This window comes from Catharus ustulatus, chromosome 12, assembly GCF_009819885.2.
Source record: "Catharus ustulatus isolate bCatUst1 chromosome 12, bCatUst1.pri.v2, whole genome shotgun sequence".
NCBI classification, from domain to species: domain Eukaryota; kingdom Metazoa; phylum Chordata; class Aves; order Passeriformes; family Turdidae; genus Catharus; species Catharus ustulatus.
In genome coordinates this window covers 6670693-6696513 of record NC_046232.1, presented here as the reverse complement: position 1 = coordinate 6696513, position 25821 = coordinate 6670693, and the positions used below count along the sequence as shown (strand labels likewise).

At 38.2% G+C, this 25821-nt stretch overlaps 1 protein-coding gene across 6 annotated transcripts in view; it reads right to left on the bottom strand.

Moving 5' to 3' along the window:
- The window catches only part of THSD4 (thrombospondin type 1 domain containing 4), a 264552-nt gene that overhangs the window by 88032 nt on the left and 150699 nt on the right, over positions 1 to 25821 (bottom strand). The window contains exon 1 of one of the 6 annotated variants that reach the window (XM_033070909.2): positions 2427 to 2820. The exons of the other annotated variants lie outside the window; for them this stretch is intronic. Within the exon in view, the coding sequence (XP_032926800.1) occupies positions 2427 to 2498 (72 nt within the window). The 5' untranslated portion in view covers positions 2499 to 2820. Of the gene's footprint in view, positions 1 to 2426; positions 2821 to 25821 lie in introns of those variants that run through there. 6 annotated transcript variants of the gene reach the window in all.

Below are 25821 nucleotides of genomic sequence, written 5' to 3'. Positions count from 1 at the left end.
TTTCCTCCCCGCATGAAAAAATGATGCAATGCAGTTTCACTGACTTCATGCCAAGTCATGCCTTAAATAAACAACAATGAAAAGCAGAACATAATCATACACATATTAGAACAAGTGTTAGGGGTTCCTTAAGAATGATATGGGGGGAAAAAAATAACCTTGAATTTTTGTTATTTTCTGTTTTTTTGAACAGCTGAAGTTCTGCAGCATTAAAATAAGAGACAAAACAAACTGGTAAGAAAAGCAACTTCCCATTGACTTTCATAATCAAAGATACACACTTTTATGAGCAGAACTTTTAAAAATACATACCTATTAAACAATTAAAATATTCAGAGAAGTATACAAAACAGTTCAAAGGAGTACAAAATGACAATTCGGGTTCCTTTGAAAAATGGTTTCTCACTTATTTTCTCTGTCTTCAATTCACTGTCAACCCACAGGAAAAATCTTTACTGAGTAATTTCCTACAGAAATAATATTTATGTAGCCAAGATTCTGCTGCAGGAGCAGGGAAATGCACAAGATTATCTGGTGGTCTCTTACAATACAGGACCAAGAAATATTATATTAATAACAGTAGACACAGTATATTTTTTATTATGAAATTTCCAAAATTAGGCATATGAACTTAATAAAGGATAAAATTTTTCACTACCTATGCTAAAATTTACAACCTAAAATTCATTGATAAAGCAACAGGCCAATTTTTTATATTCTGTATGCTGTATTAGCTGAAAACCTAAGAAAAACAGTCCAGTTTAAAGTACTTGGCATATGGATCATAGTGCTAAAACATTCCACATTGCACTTTTACAGCAGAAATTAATTTCCAGGTAAGAACATAGCATTGCTTTTATTTTACTTGCTAATGAGGATAATTGGCAGGCAACACTGCTGCTGCTCTAGATTTGTTCTTTATATGGATCTCTGAAGACCACATGTGCATGCAGTGGTGACAGAAATATTTTCCATATGAGCCAACACAGATTTTAAGGTCCCTCAGTCTGAACAAGGTGAGTCCATCTATCATTTTCTATGCTCCATAACAATCAACCAGGAAGTTAAAAACTTCTGTGACAACTAGAGGGCAATGATCAGCTTCCAGTTGCTCTGATCATCAAACCATTTAAATTTGTTTGAAATTTATTGAGACTCTGCTGAAAACTTTTCCCTGCTTTAACTGGATCAAAGGCAGCTCAAAATTTCACTAAGAGACATTTTCCTGAATCAAAGCTGTTACAGATTCTCTTATTAAAACATTCTGAAAGCAAAATAAAGTTTATTTTGAGACATGTGAGCTACAGACAGTGTCAACCACACACTGCTGGACAAGGTGTTTTTTCCAGTTCACTTCCACCTTTACCAGGAAAGTAATTGACCTGGACTTCATTAGGCTACTATTAAGTTATGACAGCACTAATAAAAGACAAAGCTTTAAAGCAGAATCACTGTTTTCAAAAGCTTTACTTAAGGAAGGCATATTTATGGAAAAAAATTATCCAAGGATTAGTTTAAAATGCACAGCTACACATCCCATTTCAGGTAGAGTGAGGAAGAATGAGTATCAAATGTGTTTTCTGCAAGTAATTTCATTAGATGGAATATTTTATATCTGATATACTACGGCTGCTGAATTATTTCCTAAATGGCAAAAGAGTAGCAGAAAATTTCTGCTTTGGTATGAAATAAGTACTTGATGACAAACTGCTCTGATGAGGACAAAAATCTGGAAAATGGCTCTTCATAAATCAAGCAGCAGCTTTTAAAAGCATATAAAGAGCTGTTCTATTCCACTGTTCGAGATTTTGGAATTAGGAATATTAGGAATGCATAAAGTCCCCATTTAATTATATGATATACAGTTTTTTAAAAATCAAGTTCTTTCTGCCCTGCCCCAGACTAAACATTACACATATTTGCACAAAAAGAATGTTATTAAAGTAATGAAGCCTGGAGTTTTTACATGCTCACATCCCCAGAATGTATCCTGTGCAAAAACTTTTTCACTAGTGCACATTTTTTGCAGAAAATATGAACAAAACACTACCATCAACTCCTGCAGAGTATCATATTTCTCTGCATGTTAGTAAAGAAAAATTCACAAATTAGTCATCTCTCACAGAAAGCGTATTGTATATCAAATCCAGAGAAGTTAAGTTTCAAACTATTCTCCTTTAGTACCTTTTGGCTTTTGCAAAGACAAAAAAACCACACCAAACAGACCCAAAGCAAAAAAGCAAACAAAAATCCCCCGAACAAAACAAAACCCCAAAACCAAACCAAAGCAAAAGCTTTTTACACAACACAAACACAGTTATAAAATGTCTAATAGCATAAAAATCATTCACAGTCCATCTTAACAGATATGAAGAAAATGCAGCTGTGACAAGACGATTTTTGACAAGACATTGTACTTTGCTTACCTCACCCCCAGGTCTTGCTAGCACTGCTGTTTGAAAGCAGAGCAACGTTAGTATCAGGTAGCTGACAAACATTATTACCCAAAGTTAGAGCTAGCCTGGAGGAGCAAACCCTCTGCCAAGTACTAACAGCTAGCAGATGCACTTGTGTCTCAGGATCTCAGCCCTGAGCTCTTGTAGGTACGAGTCTGTCTCCCTCTCCCCCTTTCTCTCGCACTCACGGTCCGACCAGGAGCTTTGCTCTCAGCCACTGCTCTGAAGACAACTGGTAAGTTGATCTCTTCATGTAATGACTTCTCCCTGCTGGGGGAGGGGGCTCGGCCAGCACTGAGCTGGGGGGCTGCAGTCAGTATGAAGCGAAGAAGGGGAGGGACAGAAATGGTCACTGCCAAGTTAAGCATCTGCTGTGATTCATGGAACAAGCTAAACGGTAACCTTTAATGCACGAGGAGCTTTGGCAAAGCCTTATTGACTTAGGCAGGCATGATTGGAGAAACAGGCTAAAGCTGCTGCAGGAGATGCCTGCTGATGGTTAGACGGCATGTGCTACTTAAAGGTACAGCACCTCCTTTTATTAACAAGTTTGTCATACACAAATGATAAATTAAAATCCAACCAACAAGCAATCAGTGGTTTTACAGTCAGCCCAACACCAGCACGGTCCTGCAACCCGAACGGGCTGATGCTGCAGCCTCTCACCCATGGCCCCAGGGCAACAACCCAACGGAGCCCAGGTGCCCATTCGCTCTCCAGGATGTCACAACTGCTTCCTGAAATGCACCTCCTTCCCTTAGGGTAATCCTGGAGTACGATATGGACGTGGTCTCTCTTTCATTTGTGTATTATAGCTGAAGAAAAGAAATTTTGATTTATAGCAATCCAGTCCATCAAATAACCTGCTTTGACTAAGCAAGCAGAAGTGCAAACCTTTCTTAAAGTTCCAACTCCTGAAGTAAAAAAACCACACGATATTCTCATCTTTCATGTAAATACATAGTTCTTATCCATATGGTTCCAGGGGAAATCTCAAAAATATGACCCAAGAATAACCTGGTCTCGTATGTCAGACAGTAAACCGCATGAACTCACAATGCAGGTACTTGAAAATATCTTAACATTTTAGGAGGGAAAAAGTAAAAATGTTGGTGAAATTGAGAAGAACACCATTACTAAGTATTATATTTCTTTTTGTAATTTGGTGAACTTTGTATATACAGCTGAGTATGTCAGACTCCTCAGGCTATTTTTAAACTAGTTTTACCAACCATTCTTTTCCTCTCCAGTGAGAGGTGAAAGATAAAATAGTCTTCCTGAGAACTGCAATTAAATACAGTCAAACTCCCAAAGCAAAATAGAAAATCAGCATTTGCACTGCTGCTAAAAGTCAAGATTCTGTTCTATTTGCATTTGGATATCTGGTTCTCCAGAAAGGCAAAATCTGACCCCTATTAATTAGACATCATTGTCACTGTACATCTTCCCTCTCAGGTCTTTCCTTTTGCAGACTCTCATTATTGCCCATAAAAATCTGACCTTCTGCTGCCTAACCTGTCTGACAATGCTGTGTTTGCTCAGCACCTACAGAAAAGCTTGCCCATTTTCACCTCTCCAATCAGCTGACCACCTTCCACGGGTCAACCTTTTCTTCCCCTTTTGATACACAGCCTTGCAGTGCTGCCTCCTGCGCAGGACCTGCGAGCACCGTGTTCAGTGAGGCCATGCCAGGGAGGAGGACCTGCAACGCCAGCCAGGCAGGACTGGGGGGTCTCAATGGCAGAAGAATCCTCTTCAGGTGACTCCCCTTGAGTGAGCAGTACAAGCTTAACAACATTTAAGAAGCCAGGATGAGAGTAGAGTTTCAGTATGGACCTCAAGAGCGGCTCTTCCAAATGATCTGAATGCTCACAGGCGGTCGGCTGGGGACGCTTAAGAATGGTGACTGACTGACTGCAGCTTCTGCAAACTTGGCACTGTGACCTGAATGGTACTTTCTGACAAAAATCATTGAGAACTCTCCATTACTATGTTGTTCTCACAAATACAACACCTCCCTTCAAGACCTACAGCAAAGAAGTATTTTCTGCCCTTTTAAGGCGAGCTGAAGGGTTGCAGATTATACTGTGGCACTGAGCTGAGCTGCCATTACAGGTACTTCATACACTGGTTGCCTATGGCAAAGTCTTCAGACTAAAAATGTAAAGTCAAATAAACTTAAGGAAATTTTCCATCAAAACCCTGTCAGAAAGCCAATATATTCTTCCATATTTTTTTGAAATAGCTAGATGTACCACAAAAGGAAAAAGGATAGTGAGCAAACTGCCAACTAAACCAGAGTTCAAAACACTTCCAACAGAAGAGCTGCAACTATGATACTTTGAAAATAAATTCAGTGCTTAAAGAAGTTTTAAAAGAACACAGCATTTCAGATCGCAGTGTGTAACAAAAGCTCCAGTGACAAAAATTTCTTCATGTAGATTGACTGCTGCTTCCATAAAATTAAACTGTCTTGTTATGCTGTTCTTCACAAAGTGAACTAGTTTTTCTGAACAAATATACAGCACAGGCACAATATTGCCAATCTTCTTTAATGGCAGGCAGAAAAGCAAATTTAAGAAAATGAAGACTACCTGTGATTTTAGTCTCCTCTCTGCTGATCCACACAGCAGTATATCTTCTGCAAATAATGAACAACCTTACTGAAGTCTAATTAAATATTACTAAAATGAGTTTCTGAGCACAGAAAACTGTACTACATTCCCATTTAGTAAGTCATATAACTAATTCTTTCCATATGCATTTAATTTTTCCTCTATGAAAAATACAGGCAGAATTCCCTGAATTTCAGAAGCTGGTGCTCTGTTCTCCATGTTAAGACAAGAGGTCTGTTCATACCTGCTCCTGTGCCTTCAAGCTTTATCCCACTGAACTGGATGGAATTGTGCTGGTTCATATGCACAAGCACAGCCTTTCTTTGCAGCACAGAGCAACTTGAAACTTAACACTATGCCCAACTTGCCCTGCTGCAACCAAGATCAGAACTTCTCTGCAAACCTCAACAGTCACTACACTGGAGATTACAAAAGTACTGGGGCAACAGAAAAAAATCAATTCATTTCAGATATGAAGCTGTGCTATAGCAGATAACCTAAATACCTTGCAACAGTAAAATGGAAAAAATAAGATGTCTACAATCTCAAGAGAAAAAAACACCTTTGCTTTTACTAAGAAACATAGCAAAAGTAATAGCATAACTATTTTAGTTATATAATTGAGATAGAAAATCCAAAATTACCATTTAAAAAAAAGAAAAACCAGAACCAGAAAAAGCCATCAGAATGTTTTGGGGAAAAAGTTTCTATCTCTTATTCTCAGAAATAAAAATACACAAAACAAAAAAAGGACCTTTGGATAGTCCTTATTAAGAAAGTACTGTGTGAAAAAATTAGCTGTCATTCTCAAAGGGTTTGTCAATATTAATTAGTTTATTGATTTTTCTTACTCCTTTCCTCCTGAGCAATTGCACCTGAATGTCAAACGAGGACAAGTTTGTTAAATTTCGTTAAGTATCACAGCCACTGCTTTCTGCTAAAGGTATATTAGCTTCAAAAGTTGACCAAATTCCTAATATAGAAGAAATAATAGAACACAAGGCAAAACAAGCTTTAAAGGCTTCCTTTCTACTTCCTACAGCATCAATGTTTATAGAGCTTAACTCTCAAACTCTTAAAGCAAGGTAACACAGAGGATGACTACTACATATTTCAGGCTGAGTTACTTTAGAACAAGACAATGACAATTTCTGTGCATTTTGCATACAAGTGCAAATAATTACTTTAATTCATGTTTTGTCACTACAGGTGCAACATCAATGCCACTGAATAGGCTTAGCTGAAACACCTAAACCAAAGAACTATTTAAAAGTAAGATCAACATCAAAACAAATTTGCTGCTACAGCATAACCCACGAGTCCTTTAACTGTTTCTTAAAACAGGTATTTAAAATAGCATTCATTTGCTATGGACAGACACCATCTTCCAGGAATCACTAACAGGAAAAGCAGTAGACACTGCATATTCTACTGCTATTTAAGAAAAGGTATCAGGTTTTTATTTCAATGTACCATGTAAAAATTTAAGAGAAGAGGAAAAAGGCTGAATGTACAAGAAATTCAGTACAAATTACATGATCAAGTGGAAAATCTAGTGTGCTTTGGTTTTATTTTAATTGGTCATTTTTTCCAATTGGTGATCTACAGGTTACCTTAACAAAAAGAAAGAAGGGAGAATTTTTTTATGTTGATGAAGTCATGTGTAAAAATGGCTGCCATATCTATAGCTGTCAGATAAGCATTTCCAATCATTACCTCATTTCAATTTTTCCAGGAAGCATTCCTTTCTGAATTAATTATTCAGATGTAGTAAGGTTAGAATAAACTGCCACAATGCTTTAGCTTGAACTACTGAAAGACACTGGCCATGACATTCTACTCAAAATTTCTACTATGAGGTTATTTTCTTTTACTTTTATTTTTAAAATAATGTTTGTGTTAAATTAAACACTTGAAATAAAGAAGTCTCTAGCCACATTATGTGTACCTGAGCAGACAGGTAATTCAGACTGCAGAAAGAATGCATTTTCCTTGGGAAAAAAAAACCAAAAAACAACAGGGTACTTGAGAATGATGGATACAGAAAAATGCCTTTCCCTACCCTATCCTACCTTCTTGGATTCAAGAAATACTGCAGCTGAACCACTGAGGGATTTCTTTACCCCTGTGAAGGCACATACATCTGTTCCCCTGGTTTCTGCATTTTACTGGCAGACAGGGTGATAAAAGAGGGCAAGAGATTCTCTCCTATCCTCTGCCTTCTACAGTTAAAGCAATTCTTGCTATTGCAGTCTTTTTGGAATAGCCATGATCACACTGAATCTGGATTTCAGCAGATGAAATCACAAGAAGGTGCAAGAAGGACCAAGGAGTACTTGGACTTTTATAGGTGCCATTGAACAAAACCAATCCCACACAGCTTGGGGAGGAAGACAAAAGGTGAGCTATGATTGCAGCCTGGAGGGTTAAGTACATGCAGCCCTGTGAAGGGAAGCCCAGATCTAGAGCACCCCAATTGGAGGAAACAAGTCCCACACCCTCACACATATTGCACTGCACCTCAGCATTCTTCCTTGGTTGAAGTTCTAACTCCATTTAGTATATGATATACTAACACTTTTCCAAGTAACTTACAGCTTTCATTTGTACCCTTTTGCTCAATTTTTTGTTAGGAAAGCAGTTAACTTCACACAATTTCTTGTACAAAGAAGCATTTCAGGGGATAGCTATGTCCCTAAAACTGAAATAATGTTTGGTTACCAGAATACTCCATTGCATGGAGCAGCATGTCTCCTGCTGCTACCTTACATAATGAAGGTAGAGATTTACTTCTTCATCTATGTCTAATAACTTTTTGATCCCTCTGTTATTGAAAGACAAAACGTTGTGCAAAAATGTTCTTTAAAGAGTTTGTACTCAATTATTCCATACAGTCACTTTGTGTCCTGACTAATACTTTTATTGGTTCTCTACTTTCCAACTTAACTTCCAACTTCTGTTCCTGCTTATTTCCCTTCCTAAACTGCACAATCCTCATTTTTCCACTTGTTTATCATCTAAAGTCATTCCAAGTTTGACTTCTTCTCTGTTTCTCATCTTTTTCTTTCTTTTCTGTGAGAAAACAGAGATCAGTTTAGAAAGTACACACCATTTAAAGGGATTTATGACAGCCTGTGACATCCAGCATTACAAAGCAAGTTTCAAACATTGGTCTATACTTGAGTCAGCCCAGCGTAGGTTACAGCAGTGGAAGTTGTCGATTCCCTCCATAATAACAAGTTCCCTTCATGACCACCCTGTTTTCTCCTCTTACTACCATGGTACTGGCAGTGCACAGTGCTTTAAAACTACACTCAAATCCTGAAGAGGAAATCTGAGCATTTCCTTCCTCTTCTCCCTACTCTTGACTTCTTAAAGCTAAACTTTTGATTACAAAGCCAGACTTTGCTAAGAAGGTCCAACTTCAAAGAGCTGAGTATTAACCTCAAATTGATTTATCATCTTGAATCTTTTCTTTGCTACTAGATCTATTATCCCTCTCCCCTTTCTGGCATTACGATGTGCTAGAGGGAGGAAAGGACCTTTGGTTATCACCTGCCCAGGGCTGGGCTAGACTATGTATTTTTCATGGCCATATTCCAGTTTTCTGTATTTTGATGATAGAATTCTGGTTTATATCCCAAGTTCTCAGAGCACCTCTTTGCCTCCCCAGACAGTAGTTGCATAGTGCAAGGAGAATACGACGACATTTATGAGGCATTCCTTCCTCTGACCAACACTACGTTTTGACTACAGAGCAAGTGGACACCATTCTTTGAACTTTTAATTTTTATGACTACCATTCATCTTGTGATAAAAAAAAATTATTTCTGCATTTGTTAATCAATGTCTTTGTTTTCCTAATAAGGCATTAATATTTTTAGCACCATATTCTGGTTCTCCTCACACTTAAACTTTGATATTATTTTCTTAAGCATTTTCGCAACATATTATTCAACATTATTCATGCTGTCTTCTTCCTCTTCCTATACATAAAAGAGTGGTGAAACCACAAGGAAAAGAGTTCTTTGATGGATCCTATTTAATCTCCTTTTCTGTATGCATGAAAAAAGAGACACATATTTCTAGAAAACTACCTCTCATCACCCAAGTTTCACATAAGGCATTTGGATCTGTGTTTCCTGTTGAAGTGTGGCAAATGAGCAGCCACTAAAAATAGGACCCAAAGGAAAAGCAGACCTTATCCTTTAAAATATTTGAACCCGTTCCCTTGCAACTGCCACAAAACTGGAATAAACCCATACTTGGTACCAGTGCTATATTTGGATACTTTACCTAAAAAGAGAAATGAGATTAAGTCTGTTGGTCCAGTAAAAAAATAAATTCTCATGAAAAATTGTCAACTACATCAAATTAATTATAAATTATGCAAATAATGCAGATCATTTCCTGGGAAAAGTAAGTCTCCTCCTAGGTGAAACATTTAAATATGATTTTGAATCAGGGTATTTGCAAACCTTGCACTTCTTCATGAGGGGTAAAGGTTGATACTTCTAATTCTACATGTAGAAAGTAATTTAAAGGTATACTTGTTTTAATTATAAAACCAAATAAACAGAGAAGTGCAAAAATTCACAAAAGCAGAAGTACAAGATTCACTTTTCTAACCATGTGTATAGAGGGCCAGCAGTAGAAGAAATCAACCAAGAAAAGGAAGAAGGTAAGAGATTGTATCTGGCAGCAGATAAACAGTCTTGAAATAGAGGTAACCTCAGAAGGAGCCAGTACTGCACATATCCCACAAACTAAGTAGGGGACAGGACCAGAGCAGCATTTCATGGACCAAAACCAAGTCAACATCCCAGCAGGATGAACCAGAGTCAAGGACAACCTGCAGCACAGGCACATCTGTTCTCTGGTGTCACAGAGGTACTGAATCACAGATTAAAATTCAAAAGATGAATAGAAAAAATCTTGGAAGACTTTTATCATGATCGAATTGTATTTTTAATAGTTTATGGGAATATCAAGCTTCCATTGCCTTCTGACAGGAAAAGAAAAAGAAAATAGCTGTTTTGTTGCCAAAGGAAATATGTATGTTTGAGTGAAGACCAGCATTGCAATTAAATCCCAAGTTAAAATGCACTGGACTAAACACTCATCCAGAATCCAAATATGGGAAGAAAGAGAAGGAAGGTTTCCAAAGTAATTTCATTACACATCCCATGTTACCTGAAGTGAGCAGAGAGAACTAATCTCATAGTACTGTAAACCTGCACTTTAGGCAGCAAGCACATCTCAATTTTTCCCATCTAGTTACAAAATTCCTGAGTCAAAGATGCAGTTATTCCTTCCCAAAAATCTCTCCATATTCTGTTTGATTCCATCTTCCTAATTCACCACATCTACCAACAGGACAGTCTGACCTCAGCATACTGCCTGTCTCCAATGCATTGCAAATTAAAAGAATTAACACCAGCCTAGGTCAAAATCTACTCCGTTAGTAGACTAAAGGCTCATTTTTCATCACTGGGGGTCCATGCCAGGTCAAAAACACACAGTACCAGCAGATCAGTTACACTGCTGGTGCAAATTAGGTACAAATTAGAAGCATAGCTGCAGTGCTAGAACAAGGCTTCTCTTTCTCTGCAGATGTATAATGTATCAAAATGAACAAACTCTTTATAAATAAATAGAAACTGTGCATCTTTATTGCCTTGATAAAAAAAAATTCTAGAAAATCTGATTGTTTATATGGTAGATTTTTTTAATACTTTATCTTATAAATGTACTTGTTTTTAAAGTAGTCTCACTAAACACATGCTGCTCAGAACAAAGTGAACTCTCAGAGGAGTCTTCCAGCTGTATGGACAGCGGTCCCACATGCTTAAAAGCTTGGGAAGCACACAGGTAGAGCAGACTTCATTCCACTTTTCTAGGTGTCTTTCAAGTACACACACCATTTCTGAAGAGAAAATGTCCAATTCTGCATGGCTGATTTCTGCAACACAGGAAATTGGAACCATATAGCTACAGATTATATTAAATCTTGAGCTATATGGCATGTGTATGAATTCTGAAAAGTCATATGCAGCTCAAACTAGATAAGGAGCATGTTAAAATAATTATGCATTCTTGTTATTTCAAGTATTTCAGTCACTATTGGATTAGCAACCCACAAAACTGATAAACACTTGAACAAACAGCTGATGAGTCTCTGAGTACCCAGTATCCAGTATAATTTAACTTGAAATTTCCCTTCCTGAATCCAACAATTGAAACAAGTTCAGTACTGCCAAATCTTCTCATGGGACAAACAACTTGTCTAAATTTAGGCACACTTCTCTACTATATAAGGAGGAGAGTCAAGCCCAAAATGACTGCATTAAATTGTTTGGTACTCTGAAAACTTTTTTTAAGAAGTCATTTAGCATGCCATTTTATTTGCAAGAAGTTATATATAATTCTTAACCCTTGGTATATTAAAACAAGTATATATATATATTAAAGCCTTTGGTTTTAGTTTTACAGTGTAAAATCACTACACAACGGCACAAAATCTGGAAATACTGTTTGCTGGTAACAAGATGTAAATAAATCTAGAAATAAATCTAGTAGTAACACTAAGAAAAAAATTACTTCTTAAAGGGTCACCTAGAACAAAGGAAGTGAGGAAACATTCTCTGTGTGTATTTTGAAAGACACAAATGGTGCTGATTACTTTATCCCCATACTCAGACTGTCTACATGGGTTAAAGCTAGCAATAATACCAGTTCTAATCTTAAAGGCCCATGGAGAGACATAAAACCAGACTGTTTGAGAAATCTGGTTGTAAAAGCACATCTGTGCAGCCAACACCATCACATGGCTGGAAAACAATCAGAATTCCAACAAGAATCAAGTGAATAAAACCCACAGAAAATTCCTTCATTGTGGAAGGAAGATTTCCTTTGGAAGATTTCGTGCACAGTTCCAAATCTCTTCAATATAATAATTTTGCATGTCTCAAATACTTTTCCAACAATGTTTCAGAGAAAACTTTCTCACAATGAGCTATTTCTCACTGAACATATCAATTAATTTTTAGGTACAGCTCCATGTGCTAGCTCATGTCCAATGCTATAGTACCCACCCAGATACTTGTTTGCCTGGGGTACCAGTGTTAGAATCCTGCCAGCCCATTGGCAGCATACCTGGATTATATTTGATTTGCCTTTTTCACATGTATTTTGCAAACCACTTACTACTGCTGGTTTAGATACACTAAATGGATGCAAGCATCCAAAACAACGACAAAATTAAGAATTTTGAAAGAAAATTTAAAATATATTTATCTCATCTTTACTTTCTTGTCCACTTGTAGCTTTTTGGGTTTTGCCATGATGTTGGACAGCTGCATGGAGAATGAAGGCACACACAGATATATAAATTCCCCAAGTGACAAATAAGCAAATAAATCCAGCCACCATTTCCACCCTGGCAGTTTTGTCTATTTAAGTTTGCATATTTGTCATTACTCGTTTTAGAAGCAAGTCCACTATTAAGTATGGTCATTGTATCTCTTTCCAAGAAAACACCAAATAAAGTGTGATGATAAGGTTTTCAGCATCTGTTCTTAACCACAAATATCCGAGTAATGTTTTGAACTGCTGGGTCTGTGATATTTTTTTCCTCTCACGCTTGCAAAGTAAGTAGCTGATTTATAGTGCCTTAGTTATTCTATATTTAATCAGAAAAGGTGTGGCTAATTGGAAACTAATTGCTTCTCTTTCAATCTCAGTAACCATTTCTTTCATTTTTTTAATATGACACACAGATTTTTTTTATTTCTTTTTACTGAAATTATATTCTTTTCTCTTATGAAAGATTTAATACATAAAAATTTGCAGTGCAAAATTCTGCACAATATGCTAGACCAGAAGTCTAATTCATACAAAATATGTAATGTTTCAAATTCCTAAACAAATTATGTGCAATGATCAAGACAATACTTTATTATACAGGCTAAAATGTGGTGGTAAATGGCATGAAACAAATTCAGTCTGCCATGGAACTCTAATGACCACTCATCCAAAAAAATTAAATCAAGCACTACTCTTCGAATGAAAATATTGATTATGATGTATTACCACAGAATACTAGGCCTTTATTTTTAAAAAGCTTTTAAAATCTCATTCTTAGACATGAAATATGACATAACTTATCAAGATTTTTTGCAACCTAGAGACACTAAAGAAAGTGTTTAGTAAATACTGCATTTCAAGTTGGTAACCTTTCTTTCTAGGAAAAAAAAACTTGACCTTTTCCTTTCTTCTTTAAAACTTTAACTGTAAAGGATTCAAAGTCAGATACTAAGTTTTAGTAAATATTCTCATATTCATATCTGTAAGAACAATATATTTAAGAGAAAATTTTTCTAGAAATCCCTATGCAAGATCACCTATTCTATGTATTACTAGGCAGAGCACAGCCAGCTTCCCAGGGTATTTTAGGAGGATACCAATTAGGCCCTTCAGTACATCTGTCCTACCACCCCAACACTTTCAATCACTGCCTTTCAATCTGTGTAGGAGGCACAGACTATTCCTTTCATTGTGGAGAAAAATATAGGACACATCCATAATTCCCCATCTAGGCTTTATGCTATTCCTGCCAAGGCGGTTTGGCAAGCAGGGAAGATATTTCAAAGGAAAACATATAGGGCCTCACTCAGCCATATTAATGCTCCTTCACATTCCTCTTGCAATATTATCCTGCACATAAGGCTTATTTAAGTACAAGAACATCTTTGGCAAGCAGGGCTTTCAAAACAGAGACCCGTGTGGAGAATCCAACAGCAGTACTAGTTTTCACCTTCACACAATAGCCATATTACAAAAACAACTTGTACTTACATGGGAACACAAAGTGATGGATAGGTTTAGATTTGAAAGCAAATATAGCTTTCCCAGCAAATTTTAAAATTGAGAAAGTCTGCTGCTGTCACCTGGTCATTTTGCATAAAAATGAGAAGAAAAAAGAAAAAAAACTCTACAGAAGTATACAAGCAAATATTCCACAGCAGCACCATAAAGGGTAACTCTAGACTAAAAAATTAAATTAGACGCATAGTAGGAAGCAAGGACAGTCCATTATACAGCTGAAAAAAAAACAACACACAGACACCCCTACCTTAACAAATGCCTTCTCTAAGCAACTTCATCTTTTGAGTAGCCTAACACATTGTTTTAATTGGAAGAATATATAGGGTTTTAATCCAAAAGAGATTCCCATTATGCTTAATTTAACATTCCTCTTCCAAATGCAAAACCAACAGGTCACTTTGATCAGTTACAGGATGGTGCACCTTACACTTGAAGGTACAAAGAAAAGTGCCAGAAGTGTGATTCTGAAAAAAGTGCTGAAAGCAAAACCTCTTCATGCATTGAAGCTACTAAGAATTTGAAGTCAAACTCACCAATGGAATTCCTAAAGCACATAGAGAAAAGGCAGCTAACAGTTGGTCTGCAATAAGGACTGTTACTAGTTTACCAGATGTGATCAGTTGACAACAGAGAAGTTTTTAAAAAATATTTTAAGGTAGCTCTGTTTTTTGTGGGTTACAGTAAGACTACAGAGAACATTTTTGTAAGAGTCAAACCCTTGGATGTATTGCAAGCTGCACCCATCTTGGTCATAATTTGTACAGTATGTGTATAACTGACAGATTGGCAACAAGTTTCTGAGCTGGAAGTTCTTTTTGAATCACTTTTGAGTTCAGAAAAGTGGATTGGAATTATGCTTAAGAAACACAAACTTTTTATTTTATATTTATTCTATTAATTCTAATTAATTCTAATGAATTTGCTCTAGAGGAGACTTTTCATGTAACGCATGACAATTCTGCATCTAATTGTGCATTCTGCCATAAATTCAATCAGGCTTAACACACCCCAGTTTACCACCACTATTACTACTCACATCAATCACACAATGTTTACTCTGAACATATACTTGCTTAGCCTGTGGGGACACTGGAATACAGAAATTCCCAGGAATATATTGAGCATGTGAACCCACCTATTCCACAAAATTAAATCCAATACAAAAGCAGCAGCATAAACACACTACTTCTGAAGTAGACTGGTATTACTTTTTCCATGCTTTTGCAGACACAATCTTAAGCTTCTTGATTAGTTCCCTATCATTTCATATGAAAGGCTATGAAGTCTTAAAAATGTACCTGGTTCTGTCTCCATTTGGAAAAGAGGTCACAGCAAAATCAAAATCTTTATAATCATATTACAATACATCTTTGTAGATAATTTTTCCTTTCACAACTAAAATTCCATTTAAGTATGTGTTTAAACAGATACTCAGAAATATTTTTGAGAAAATAAAAATTCTACACTTCTATCAGTGATAAATTCCACTTTCTCTTAATAACTGACGTCAAGGTTCTCACTCCAGCTTACACACTCATCTGCTCTTTGAACCTGCAGTGTTTTATAGTTTTATAGGCACGCACTACACACAGAGCTTTCTTTAGCTGATTAAAACGTGCTCATTTCACCCATCAGCCATGGGAATGCTGAAGAGAAAAATGAAATTGTGATGATAAAAAGTTCCTTTAAGCTTCAAAAGGAAAGCATACTCAGGGACGCTTCATTTAACGTGTAAGTAGTAACAGAAACAGCTACCAAAGCATCACAGGAATTGATATTCTGTCAGCAGAGGGACCAAACTGTGACCATCACCTGTACAGAGATTCAGACTGGCTTTCATTTGGTTGGAGCTATTTCCAATTCTGCCTTTCATTTTTTTCTTAGAGAACTGCAAATGTCCAGCACTTCTATGGTCTGTATCTTGTTCAACTCCAGCCTGCTGACACACTGACAAACAGCATCTGCCAATTCAAAGCAGCTCTGACCAGACTGACTTGATGCAATCTGGCAACCTTAATCATCTTAAGCTGTCCTCTGGAATACCTGTTCTGCATCTCAAAGTGCCTTTTCCACACAATTAAAAATGGTTGGTGTAACTTTGTAGAAATTCACTGGTTTGTAACACTGGGCATAATGTTCTACATCTGGAAAGCCTGGACAAATACAGAAAGCCCCCTTTTATTCTCCCAGGTTAACATTTCCAGGAAGAAAGGAGAGCATGAGGAAGAGCTGAGGCCTGAACTTGTGGCTGCTGTAACCAGTGCAACATATGCTGAGAGAAGGAGAGGGTAGTCCATCCAAGTTCTGTTCAGGAATACATCTAAGACACACCCATAGACACTGTATATACAAACCAAAGTATCACACACATAACAGGCTTAAAGAAAAAGCAGAGCTAGAAGGTCTTTTGCTAATTTTCTAGGTAGCAGCAAGTGTGACATCTCCCTTTGGAAAGGCAGTTGGAGGCCAGTGGCAATAAGAGAACAAATTAGCTGTACTGGCCTGGAAAGTTTATGATTAGCCTGGGAGGTCTGAAGCCTGCTGATCACTACAAAAATAACATTTCACTTTGATGCATGTCTATCGACTCTTACTATATTAAAATGTTTTCATTTCTAAATGTGGGTTTCAGCTGCTGTGTCTGGCCACCATGTGACATGAAAGTGAGGATCTTTATGTAACACATTTTTTTTCTAATCAGTATTTCATGTAAGAGAAGTTAGCAAACACTGAATATTCTGTGTGCTTGTGTGCCTGCAGAGATTATCAAAGAGTTCAAACTGAAATTCCTGAAAATACATATTGGAATAAAATGCACAGGTTCACCATTAGAACCAAGATATCTTACGGAAAATAGAGTGGACAGTTCTTGTATTTTAAAAATTAAGCCATAGAACTGCATAAATCAAGATCAAAACTCTACAGTAAAAGCATGTGAACTACCAGGACATTGACCATATATCCTCCAGCAAACATATTAGAAAAAACTCATTTGTGTGTTGGCAGAAGTACAGCACCTTAAGCACTTGTGCAATAAAAATGTCGGACATGACAATCAGACAGTATGAAACTATTCCTCACAGGGGCTTTAATACTTGTTATAAACTGCTATATTATGGAAGTTCAATCTTTCTTTGCAGCTACCTTTAGTATTTTTTCAGCCAGAGGCAAACAGCTCTTTACAAATGTGCCTCTTCAACCTCTGACTTGAGGATTTGGGATTTGTTTCCCTAAATGATGCTTATCTTAAATTAGCTTTACAATAAGAAAGAACTGTGGTTGTACAGAGAAGCAATTCTGTTAAGCTTCATGTTCTGTGGTTATACAGCATGTAAAGCTCCCTCTGTCCTCTCTCCATTGTGCCACATGAGAAGGGCTAACAGGGATCTCATGTTTATGGCAATGGTCAGGGACTCTGAAAAGTTCTTACACCTAAGCCCAAGTGAAATGAACTGTCTGTGTTTCTAGATGGACAGCCATATACAAACGTAATTCAAAATCAAGTTTGGATTTTAAGACCATCATTGAATAAAGACCAAATTTCACCATTTTGAAGATAAATTTAGAGAATTAAAGAAATTTAGAGAAATCTAACATTGATAGAAAATTACTAGGCTGTGATAGTTTCATTTGAAGATGCAGTTCCAATCATCACTTCCAAAGCTACAGCAGGTTTACATTCAACATTCCTTCTGGTCAATCCCTAAATGAAGAGAAAAATGAGAAGCAGAAAGTTTCAAAGTGCCCCGATCCCACACACATAACAACAGCTTCACTCTTTCACAGTCTTTGTGCAGTTGTTGCTAATGGAAAAGCCTCCACAGGTCTTCACTGTTCATGTGTCTGTTTTTTTATTAGAGAGCCATGCAAATGTCCTCATGACTTTTGTACAATATTCTTTCAGCTCATGGAGACTTGCTTGTTTCTCCAAGAGTTTCTTCTAGCCCAACAGTTATTTGCAAGCAATTGCAATAATGACGATTCTGCAAGGATTTTCAGAACAATATGAAAATATTATATACCACTTCTAGAAAATTATTAGCAACTTCTTTACTAAAACAGTTTTGGTGATCCCTAGTTCTCTTCTAATGCAGACATGTTTTGAATCCTACACAGAAGTTAATACAGATTCCAAACATTTGAAGCTGACAGTTTATATATGCAGAATAATGTATACGTTGACAGTATGTACTATACAAACCAAGAAAATTGAAGAGATTGATTTAAAATTCACATTACACAGCTTGAGATAAGTTTCTGCATTAACTATCTGCCAAGGACAGCTACCATGATTCTGTAATCAAATAGCTGGGGAACACTAGGGAAATTTAGTATACATATGCAAGTAAGCTAGAAATTATATTAGACTGCTGTCACTATGCAAACAAACCAAAATGAAAGTTAAACAGAACGTTCCTTGTAATAGCTGATAAAAAGAAGGGCATGTTTCAGACAGATGTCACTGAATGTCTATTGAATATGCTTCCACTAATATGAAAAATTATGCCAACGATTTTAATGGGTAATTAAGTGGACGTGAATTCATTCATAACTTTTTGTTTTCCTTGGTAGTCTTGATATTTGTATTAATTTCCTGTCTTCTGTTCTACATTCTTTTATTCAACAAATAGAAGAAAATCTGGCACAAACATCAAACTCTGATCAACTGAAGAGGCAAAACTAGGCAACCTTTCAACTGAAATCCACAGGATTACACAGTATAACACAACACTGGGGCATTTGTTGATTTAATGGAAGGAGTACAACACTGCACATTTAAGATACTTCACTTATGCAAGACTACATTAAGTTGACTTATCAAGCAGCAAAGAGCTCAGCCATGAAGAGAATTAGAACACTGTGACAGTTTAGCATCTGTTAAAGTTTAAGAAATACACACTGATGACATTCATGTTTGTCAGGCTGACAGAGCAATTGGCTAACTCAGGCACGTGACTTTTTTTTGCTCTAACCCACTCTGACTGGTCTACCAAGTACAAACTTTTTATTACATTTTCTTTGCCCTGTTTTCAAAACCTGGACTTTTTATCATATTGTTTTTAAGCTGTGGGCTAATACTTATAAAATACAGTCTTATACCAATCAGATTTCTGCTTTTGGTTCTACAGTTCTAATAGCTAACTATAGTTTCATTCAGTTTCCAGCACAAGTCAGGATCAGTATGGAAAACATACAGGACAGGAGAGTAACTTATAATAGCAATTAATGTAATAAATTCAGGCTGACATCTGATGTTATTACTGTTTATTTAAGTACAATATGAATGCAACAAATGTTAGATATTTTAAAATATTTTAACTGAACTCTTAAACATTGGGAAAGTTATTGTTTGTCTGAGCTGGCCATGAGCTAGTAAAAATTTTGCATTTTAATTAGGTGTGATCTAATCACCTTTCACTGCTCCATCAAAAAACCAAATGCTTTAGATTTCTCAAAGCTAGGTTAGCTTAAGACATTTTACAGGTTATTCCCAATGATGTTTTTGTATACAACATGTACTGGTCTATAGAGCAATAATTTTTTAACCAGATTACTACATAAAAGCACGATCATGGAGGTATCCACTACCCACCCCCTGACAAAAGAGGCCTTAAACAGTGAATAAAGGGTATCTTAGGATTGTGGAAAGACAAGAAGGCAGCACAGTTGCTTTCTAACTTTGCAAATACGAACATTCCAGCTGAACCTGTGTGCACAGAAAAGGGCCATTATATTCTTTTTGCACTATGTTCTTATTGCCTGTGCAGATTTTTTTCTAGATGTGTGGTCACTTGGCTAAAATGAAAAACATTCCTGGAGGACTTTTGACATTGCAGTGATGAGTATTCAGGAGTAAGAAGAGGCTAGAGAACACCTACTACAGCAGGGGTAACACTTGCTAGCAACAAAAGCTCAGACTTGATAATGGAATGGAAAAAGCTGATAATGAAAAGATGGGAATCAAGTGCGAGGAGAAGGACTCTGACTAATGCTCATTATAAACTGAGATGGGATACTGGAAGACAAGTGTGATGATGAAAAAAGGTGCAGGAACTATATGGGTTAGAGGTAGACTCTGCTTTAGTGTGAACTCACAGCTAAGTGCCTCTTCTCAGCATCCTGTGCAATAGGAATGTAACATCCATTTAGTTGCATATTTTGTATCCAAGCAAAGACACTAGGAGTAATACTTTTGAAGTGATTATCTCAGGATATATTGAGAGAGATTATATAAAATTATTCAGGTCATGATTTAAAATGCTTGCCAAATGGGCAAAACAAAAAAATTGAAATGGTACTGTAACCATGGCATTACATTAACATTATAATCATGAATGGCTTTGATCTGTAGTTTATCAAGGAATTAAAAATTATATGTCTTTTCCATTGTTTTCCTGAACTTTTAATCCTTTCCTGACAGAATCTGTGGGTGGCAATAACATTTTCCCTGTGCAGTAAGACACAGACTGCAGATGCAATGGCTACCAAAAACGTCATTCCTAAACATACATCAACTTTCCTATAAATGCCTTTCCTCTTTGGGGGAGCAGAGGTGTGACAGTGATCAGAATCAGGACATACACTTCTGACCCCAGAGCTCCTGAAAATGCTTCCTTCATAACCCTGAAGGGATTGCTGCTGACATCAAAGATAAGGACAAACAGAAAACTGGAGCTCACCCAGTGAGATTTGAGTTTCTTCAATTCACTGAAAGATTTGTTCATGAAACACGGCACTGCTACAAAAGATTTTCAAAAGCAAAATTTCATCTTGAATTTCACATTCAACTTTAATAATTAATATTTAATGCTTAGTAAATCCAAGGAAAAGTTGATGAAATCCATTTAGTCAAGAACCCACCTTGCCCTTGGGGAAATTTTCAAAAGCACCTGAAGTGCAAAAGAACCAGAGATCCTAGTGCAAGTCAGCACATCTGTTGTGTTCATCTTTCCCATTGCTTTGAGAAAATCTCCCCCACAAAGCAACAAAAATGCAAAAACGTCTCTAAAAGCATTCTTTTTTCAAAAATGACTGCTCCCTGTATTCAACATCAGACTTCTGATGTGCTTCTGAGAGTGTGGCTCTTTGGAGAGTAAACACTTCTTTATTTTGAAAAGAAATTAAAAAAAAAAAAAATTACAAATGTAAACTACTTTTCAAGCAATTCAGCTGAGTGTTTCAAAATCTCAACAAAGCATTCATGAATAAGCGTTTGGAACACTTTTTCTAACCAAGGCACCGGTGACTTCAGGACCCCAAACTCCCAGGCTGCTGAAAGCCTCCACCAGCACAGGCATTGCTGTGCAAGGCAGAGACCCCCCAGGGGGTGTCCGAGGGATCTGCTCCCAGTACAGAATATAATTTAGCTGTGCCAAGCTAAACTAGCAATTACTGAGTCAGGTCTGTGTTGGCAAGTGGCTTCCACTATTGTTCCACAGGGAACATCTCCAAAAATCTGACTTTTTACCCATTTTATGCCCAGAGCTATTACAGCTGGCATAGCACTGAAAAACAAATGCTCAATAGGATAAAGAAGAAAGAGTTTGTGCAGGAAGTCTGCAACTGTTTTCAAAATGAACTCCTGATGACATTTTACATTTTGTATGCAATCAAATTCTTATTCTTTGTCCGTCAAAAAGATCTTCAAAGGAAAAAAATACCAAACTGTTAAGAGTCCTCAACATAAAAAAGCAAGCACTAAATGCCACAGAGTCAAAAGTCTGAAAAATATCTGTGTTTTTATTTTCCAACATACCCACCCTACAAGTAGGTTGCACAGCTTTCCTTAACAGCATTCCTAGAACTGAGGAGAGCGCAATTTCCTCCTCCTGCTCTGGGTAATGTTAGCCCCTGGAGGGTTTGAGCCAGCCCTGTAAACAGTGATGTAGGTCACTCCTGCTGAACTGCTCAACCTGAGCTCTGTGCAGCTGTACCAGCTCTGGGATACACAACCCTCCTGTGCCAGGAGTCAGGTTTCTCCACACAAGGTTCACTGGCAACGATGCCAAGGAATTAACCAGAGACTCAAGTCACTGGGGGGTTCATATGATTCCAAAAAAGCCAATCTGAACGTTGTAAACTGTAAACTACTAACTAAGCCTTCTAAAACCTTATTATAGAAATTAATTACTCCTGAGTAGAAGGCTGGCATGCTAAAATGTTTTCAGAACCATAATATTCTCTAGATGACAGCCCCAGGCACAGCTGCTGAAATAATCGTTTACCATGTGAAAACTGAGGTTTGCTGGTAAAAACTTCCCCAAACGATTTGCATAAATCAGTGCACTCACTCAACACAAACACCAACAACATCCAAAGATTCCTGCTTACAGTTTTCCACTGAATGCTGCTGCCTTACAGCCAAAGATGCAATTTTTTTTCTATACAGTTACTGCTAAAGAAATGCCTAGATGACACTTTGCAGCAGATGCAACTCACTCTGTACTCCTTCAAACTCACCAGATGTCAAATTTCCCTGCACAGAGCAAGGGTGAAAGGTGTAAAATTTAACAGTGGAACCACATGCCTTTCTGAGACAAAGTACCAGGCACACTCAGGATCAGCATCATGTGGCTACAAAGCTTCTGCATGGCAAGGAGCATGAGCCAAAAACCCTTGTATCTGCCTGCCAAAAAGCATGGCAAAAGATTACTTCAAAGCAAACTAGAAGTAGATTATTTGAGCGCCTGAGGCTTTTGGCTGAAAATTTTTTGACTGGATGTCATATGCATACCTCAGTCTCAGGGGTGCAACTTTAACTATTATCTTAAAAGAGACCAAAAAACAAAAAAACAAACAAAAAAAAAGAAAGTAAAAACACAGGAAAGAAAGTTTCTGAATTATGTCTCTCTGCAGAGACAGAGATACCACATCACCTTCTGGATCAGGACATGGAAACACATTCAATACTGCATCAAAATCACAGTCCAAGACCATGCTTAGTGTAAGAAAAATACAGTAAATTCACGAATACAAGCCGCACTGAGTATAAGCCGCATCTCTGGGTATTGGCAAATATTTCGGTTTTTGTCCATAGATAAGCCGCACACGAATATAAGCCGCTCTGTCGTTCGCAGCGAGGACCCGCGTGCAATTAGTAACAGAACCGCGGGAGGGCGGGGTTTACTGGCTGAGCTAAGGCTGTGCAGGCTCGGCCCGCTAGGGGCCGCTGACGGGGCCAGGTGGCCCAGCCCGGTGCTGCCGCTCGGGGCCGGCCGCCGCTGCCACTGGGCTCGGTCACCCCGGGTCGGCGCTGCCCCGCGGTGGCAGGCAGGGACGGAGCTTCCCCCACTCCTACGGCAGCGGCGGCAGGCGGGGACGGAGCTTTCCCGCGCCCGTGGCGCCGGCGGCGGGCGCGGACAAAGCACCCCGCCTCCTCCCCGAGCCGCAGCAATGGCTGCACGGGGCTCCCGTCGGCTCCCGGAGCCGCGGCAACGGCGGCGCCCCCCCCCCCGTCGGCTCCCCGGGCCGCGGCAATGATGGTGCGGCCCTTCCCCCCTCCTCCCCGGGCCGCAGCAATGGCGGCGCCCCCCGCCCCCCCCCCCCCCCCGTCCTCCCCGGGCCGCAGCAATGGCGGCGCGCCCCGCCCCCCGCCTCCTCCCCTGGGCTGCGGCAGAGGAGGGAAGAAGAGAGCTCTCCCGCCTCTCTCCCCGCCCCCCGTGCTGCCTGCAGGGAGCCAGGGCAACACAGTAACACTGTAACAATCGCCGAATGCCGGCTTTTACTGGCAGGTGCTTGGCTCGGCACCCTGGCTGGCACGTCTGGGGTCGTAAATGTCAGAAAATTATTCACGTATTAGCCGCCCCCGACTATTAGCCGCACTTCCAGGTTTCCACCAAAATTTTTGTCAAATTGCTGCGGCTTGTATTCGTGAAATTACTGTAATTTAACAAATGTGCGTGCATCACCAACTTCTGGCATTCATACCATCCATTAAGTTCTGGGGGTTCTGAAAGCAGAAGTTTATTATGAAGTTTACCACTCTTACAGTACTGTTAGTTCTCCCTCTTCTTGCACCTCAAAATGTTTTTACAAAATGTCATTGCAGCCAGGCATGTCATCGTGTGGGTTCCACCACACCAGCTACAACCAACAGACAACAGACTTATCCAACAGTGTTTCTGAACCAAAGTTCATTTCAGTAAACAGACTGATCACAGGATTTTCATCAAAATCATTAGGAATAATGCAGCAGGAATCCTAAATATGCCAGTCTAAGAGAAAAGGCTGAAGTTATTAAATCTGATTTACTGAAAAGCTCAGAAGTCAGAATATTAAGACATGAGACATTTATAAAGACCAAATAGCTACACTGACATCAAATTACTCAGCTATTGGGTCAAAACTATTAAAATAAATTATATTGTGAAAAAAAAATTATCAGAAATACAACCCAAAATAGCAATTTTTAAAAAAGCTCCAAGGAAACAGAGAGGCTTAAAATGAAAAAGAGTGGTTTACACATTCTAAGTCTCAGAAAAGTAAAAAAACCCCTACAGACATAATTTTATCTGCTCTACTTGTTTTGCAGCACATGACACAAGGTACCTAGAAAAAAACAACTGGGTCTATCAGAACACTGAAACTTGATGATACTTTTGCAGGTACATTTGCAAAACTCTGTGGTTTTAGATTAACCACTGGCAGAACCCCATTGGGAGTACGTGAAGGGATACAAAATCTGCCTATGTTCCTTTACTTACACCTCTAACACTCCACAAATACATACAAGAACAATCTAAAAATTTGTAAAACCTGATTTATTCTTTGCTGTACACAGAAACAATGTGTTTTACTATTAAATCCCAAAGCTTAAACTTATGCATTTCCCTGAATTTCTCAAGTCCCCAAGTCAAAACAAGAAAACACATACAAAAAAAAGAGGAACCTTGTGATTTCAACATACATCTTTGTTCTTATAAGCCTTAGCACAAACGTATTTATTCCTTAAAGGAAAATTTGTTTCCTAAAGGAAAAATTCAGTCAGAAACAGCAGCAAAGAGCAATTAAGCATTATCAAAACATTCCATCCATTTCAGCTTGTTATTTGTTAGTTACAACTTTATGTTATAGCAGGAATAAAAAACTTGACCGTTTGGCATCTGAAAAGCATTCAATTACATAATACCTGATACTGTGTACAGCAGATGTTCTCAAACTAGAGCCCACTGCCCTCATGAGACCAGTAAAGACCTCCTAGGGCTTTGCAAAGTTCCTTGATTTTGCTTGTAAACTTGTGCAGTTACTTAAATGGGCTTCTTAGAGGGCTAAAAGTGTCTCCAGAAAAACCAAGTCTTCAAAGATTAAGAAAAGATCATCTCGTTTCACAATATGTGCACAAGTACCAACGGAAGATTTTAAATGCTCATATGAGTTAAGATCTGAACAATATTTATTTTGGGTATGGAAACATCTCTTACATCCTTGTTTGGGGAGTTATTTGAGCAACCTGGATAGAATGGGTACCTTCCTCACCTGCCCACGGCCTCCTTGTGGCCCTGGTCAGTGCTCCTGCTTTATTCCTAGAGAGCAGCAGGCAGCAACAAGCTGCAGGGATAAAGCAATTTTCCTTGTCCTGTCATGGCTTTTGGCCTTCTCCTCCCAGGCAGTCGGGAGCTTCCCAGCCACATGCACAATCAGAGCAATCAAACAGACACTATTTCAAAGTCAACCAAGGTGAGCTCCCACAACTGAGGGTTGACTGGCATGCAAGGCCTTGGTCCAGAGGAGATACAAGCATGGGTTTGACTGCAAATGAACACAACCTTGATGATGCCATCTCACTGGCACAGGACATGTGATCACTATACTGCTGTGAGATCTCTCTCTCAGACTCCAGTTCACAAACAGATTTATTTGCTTTA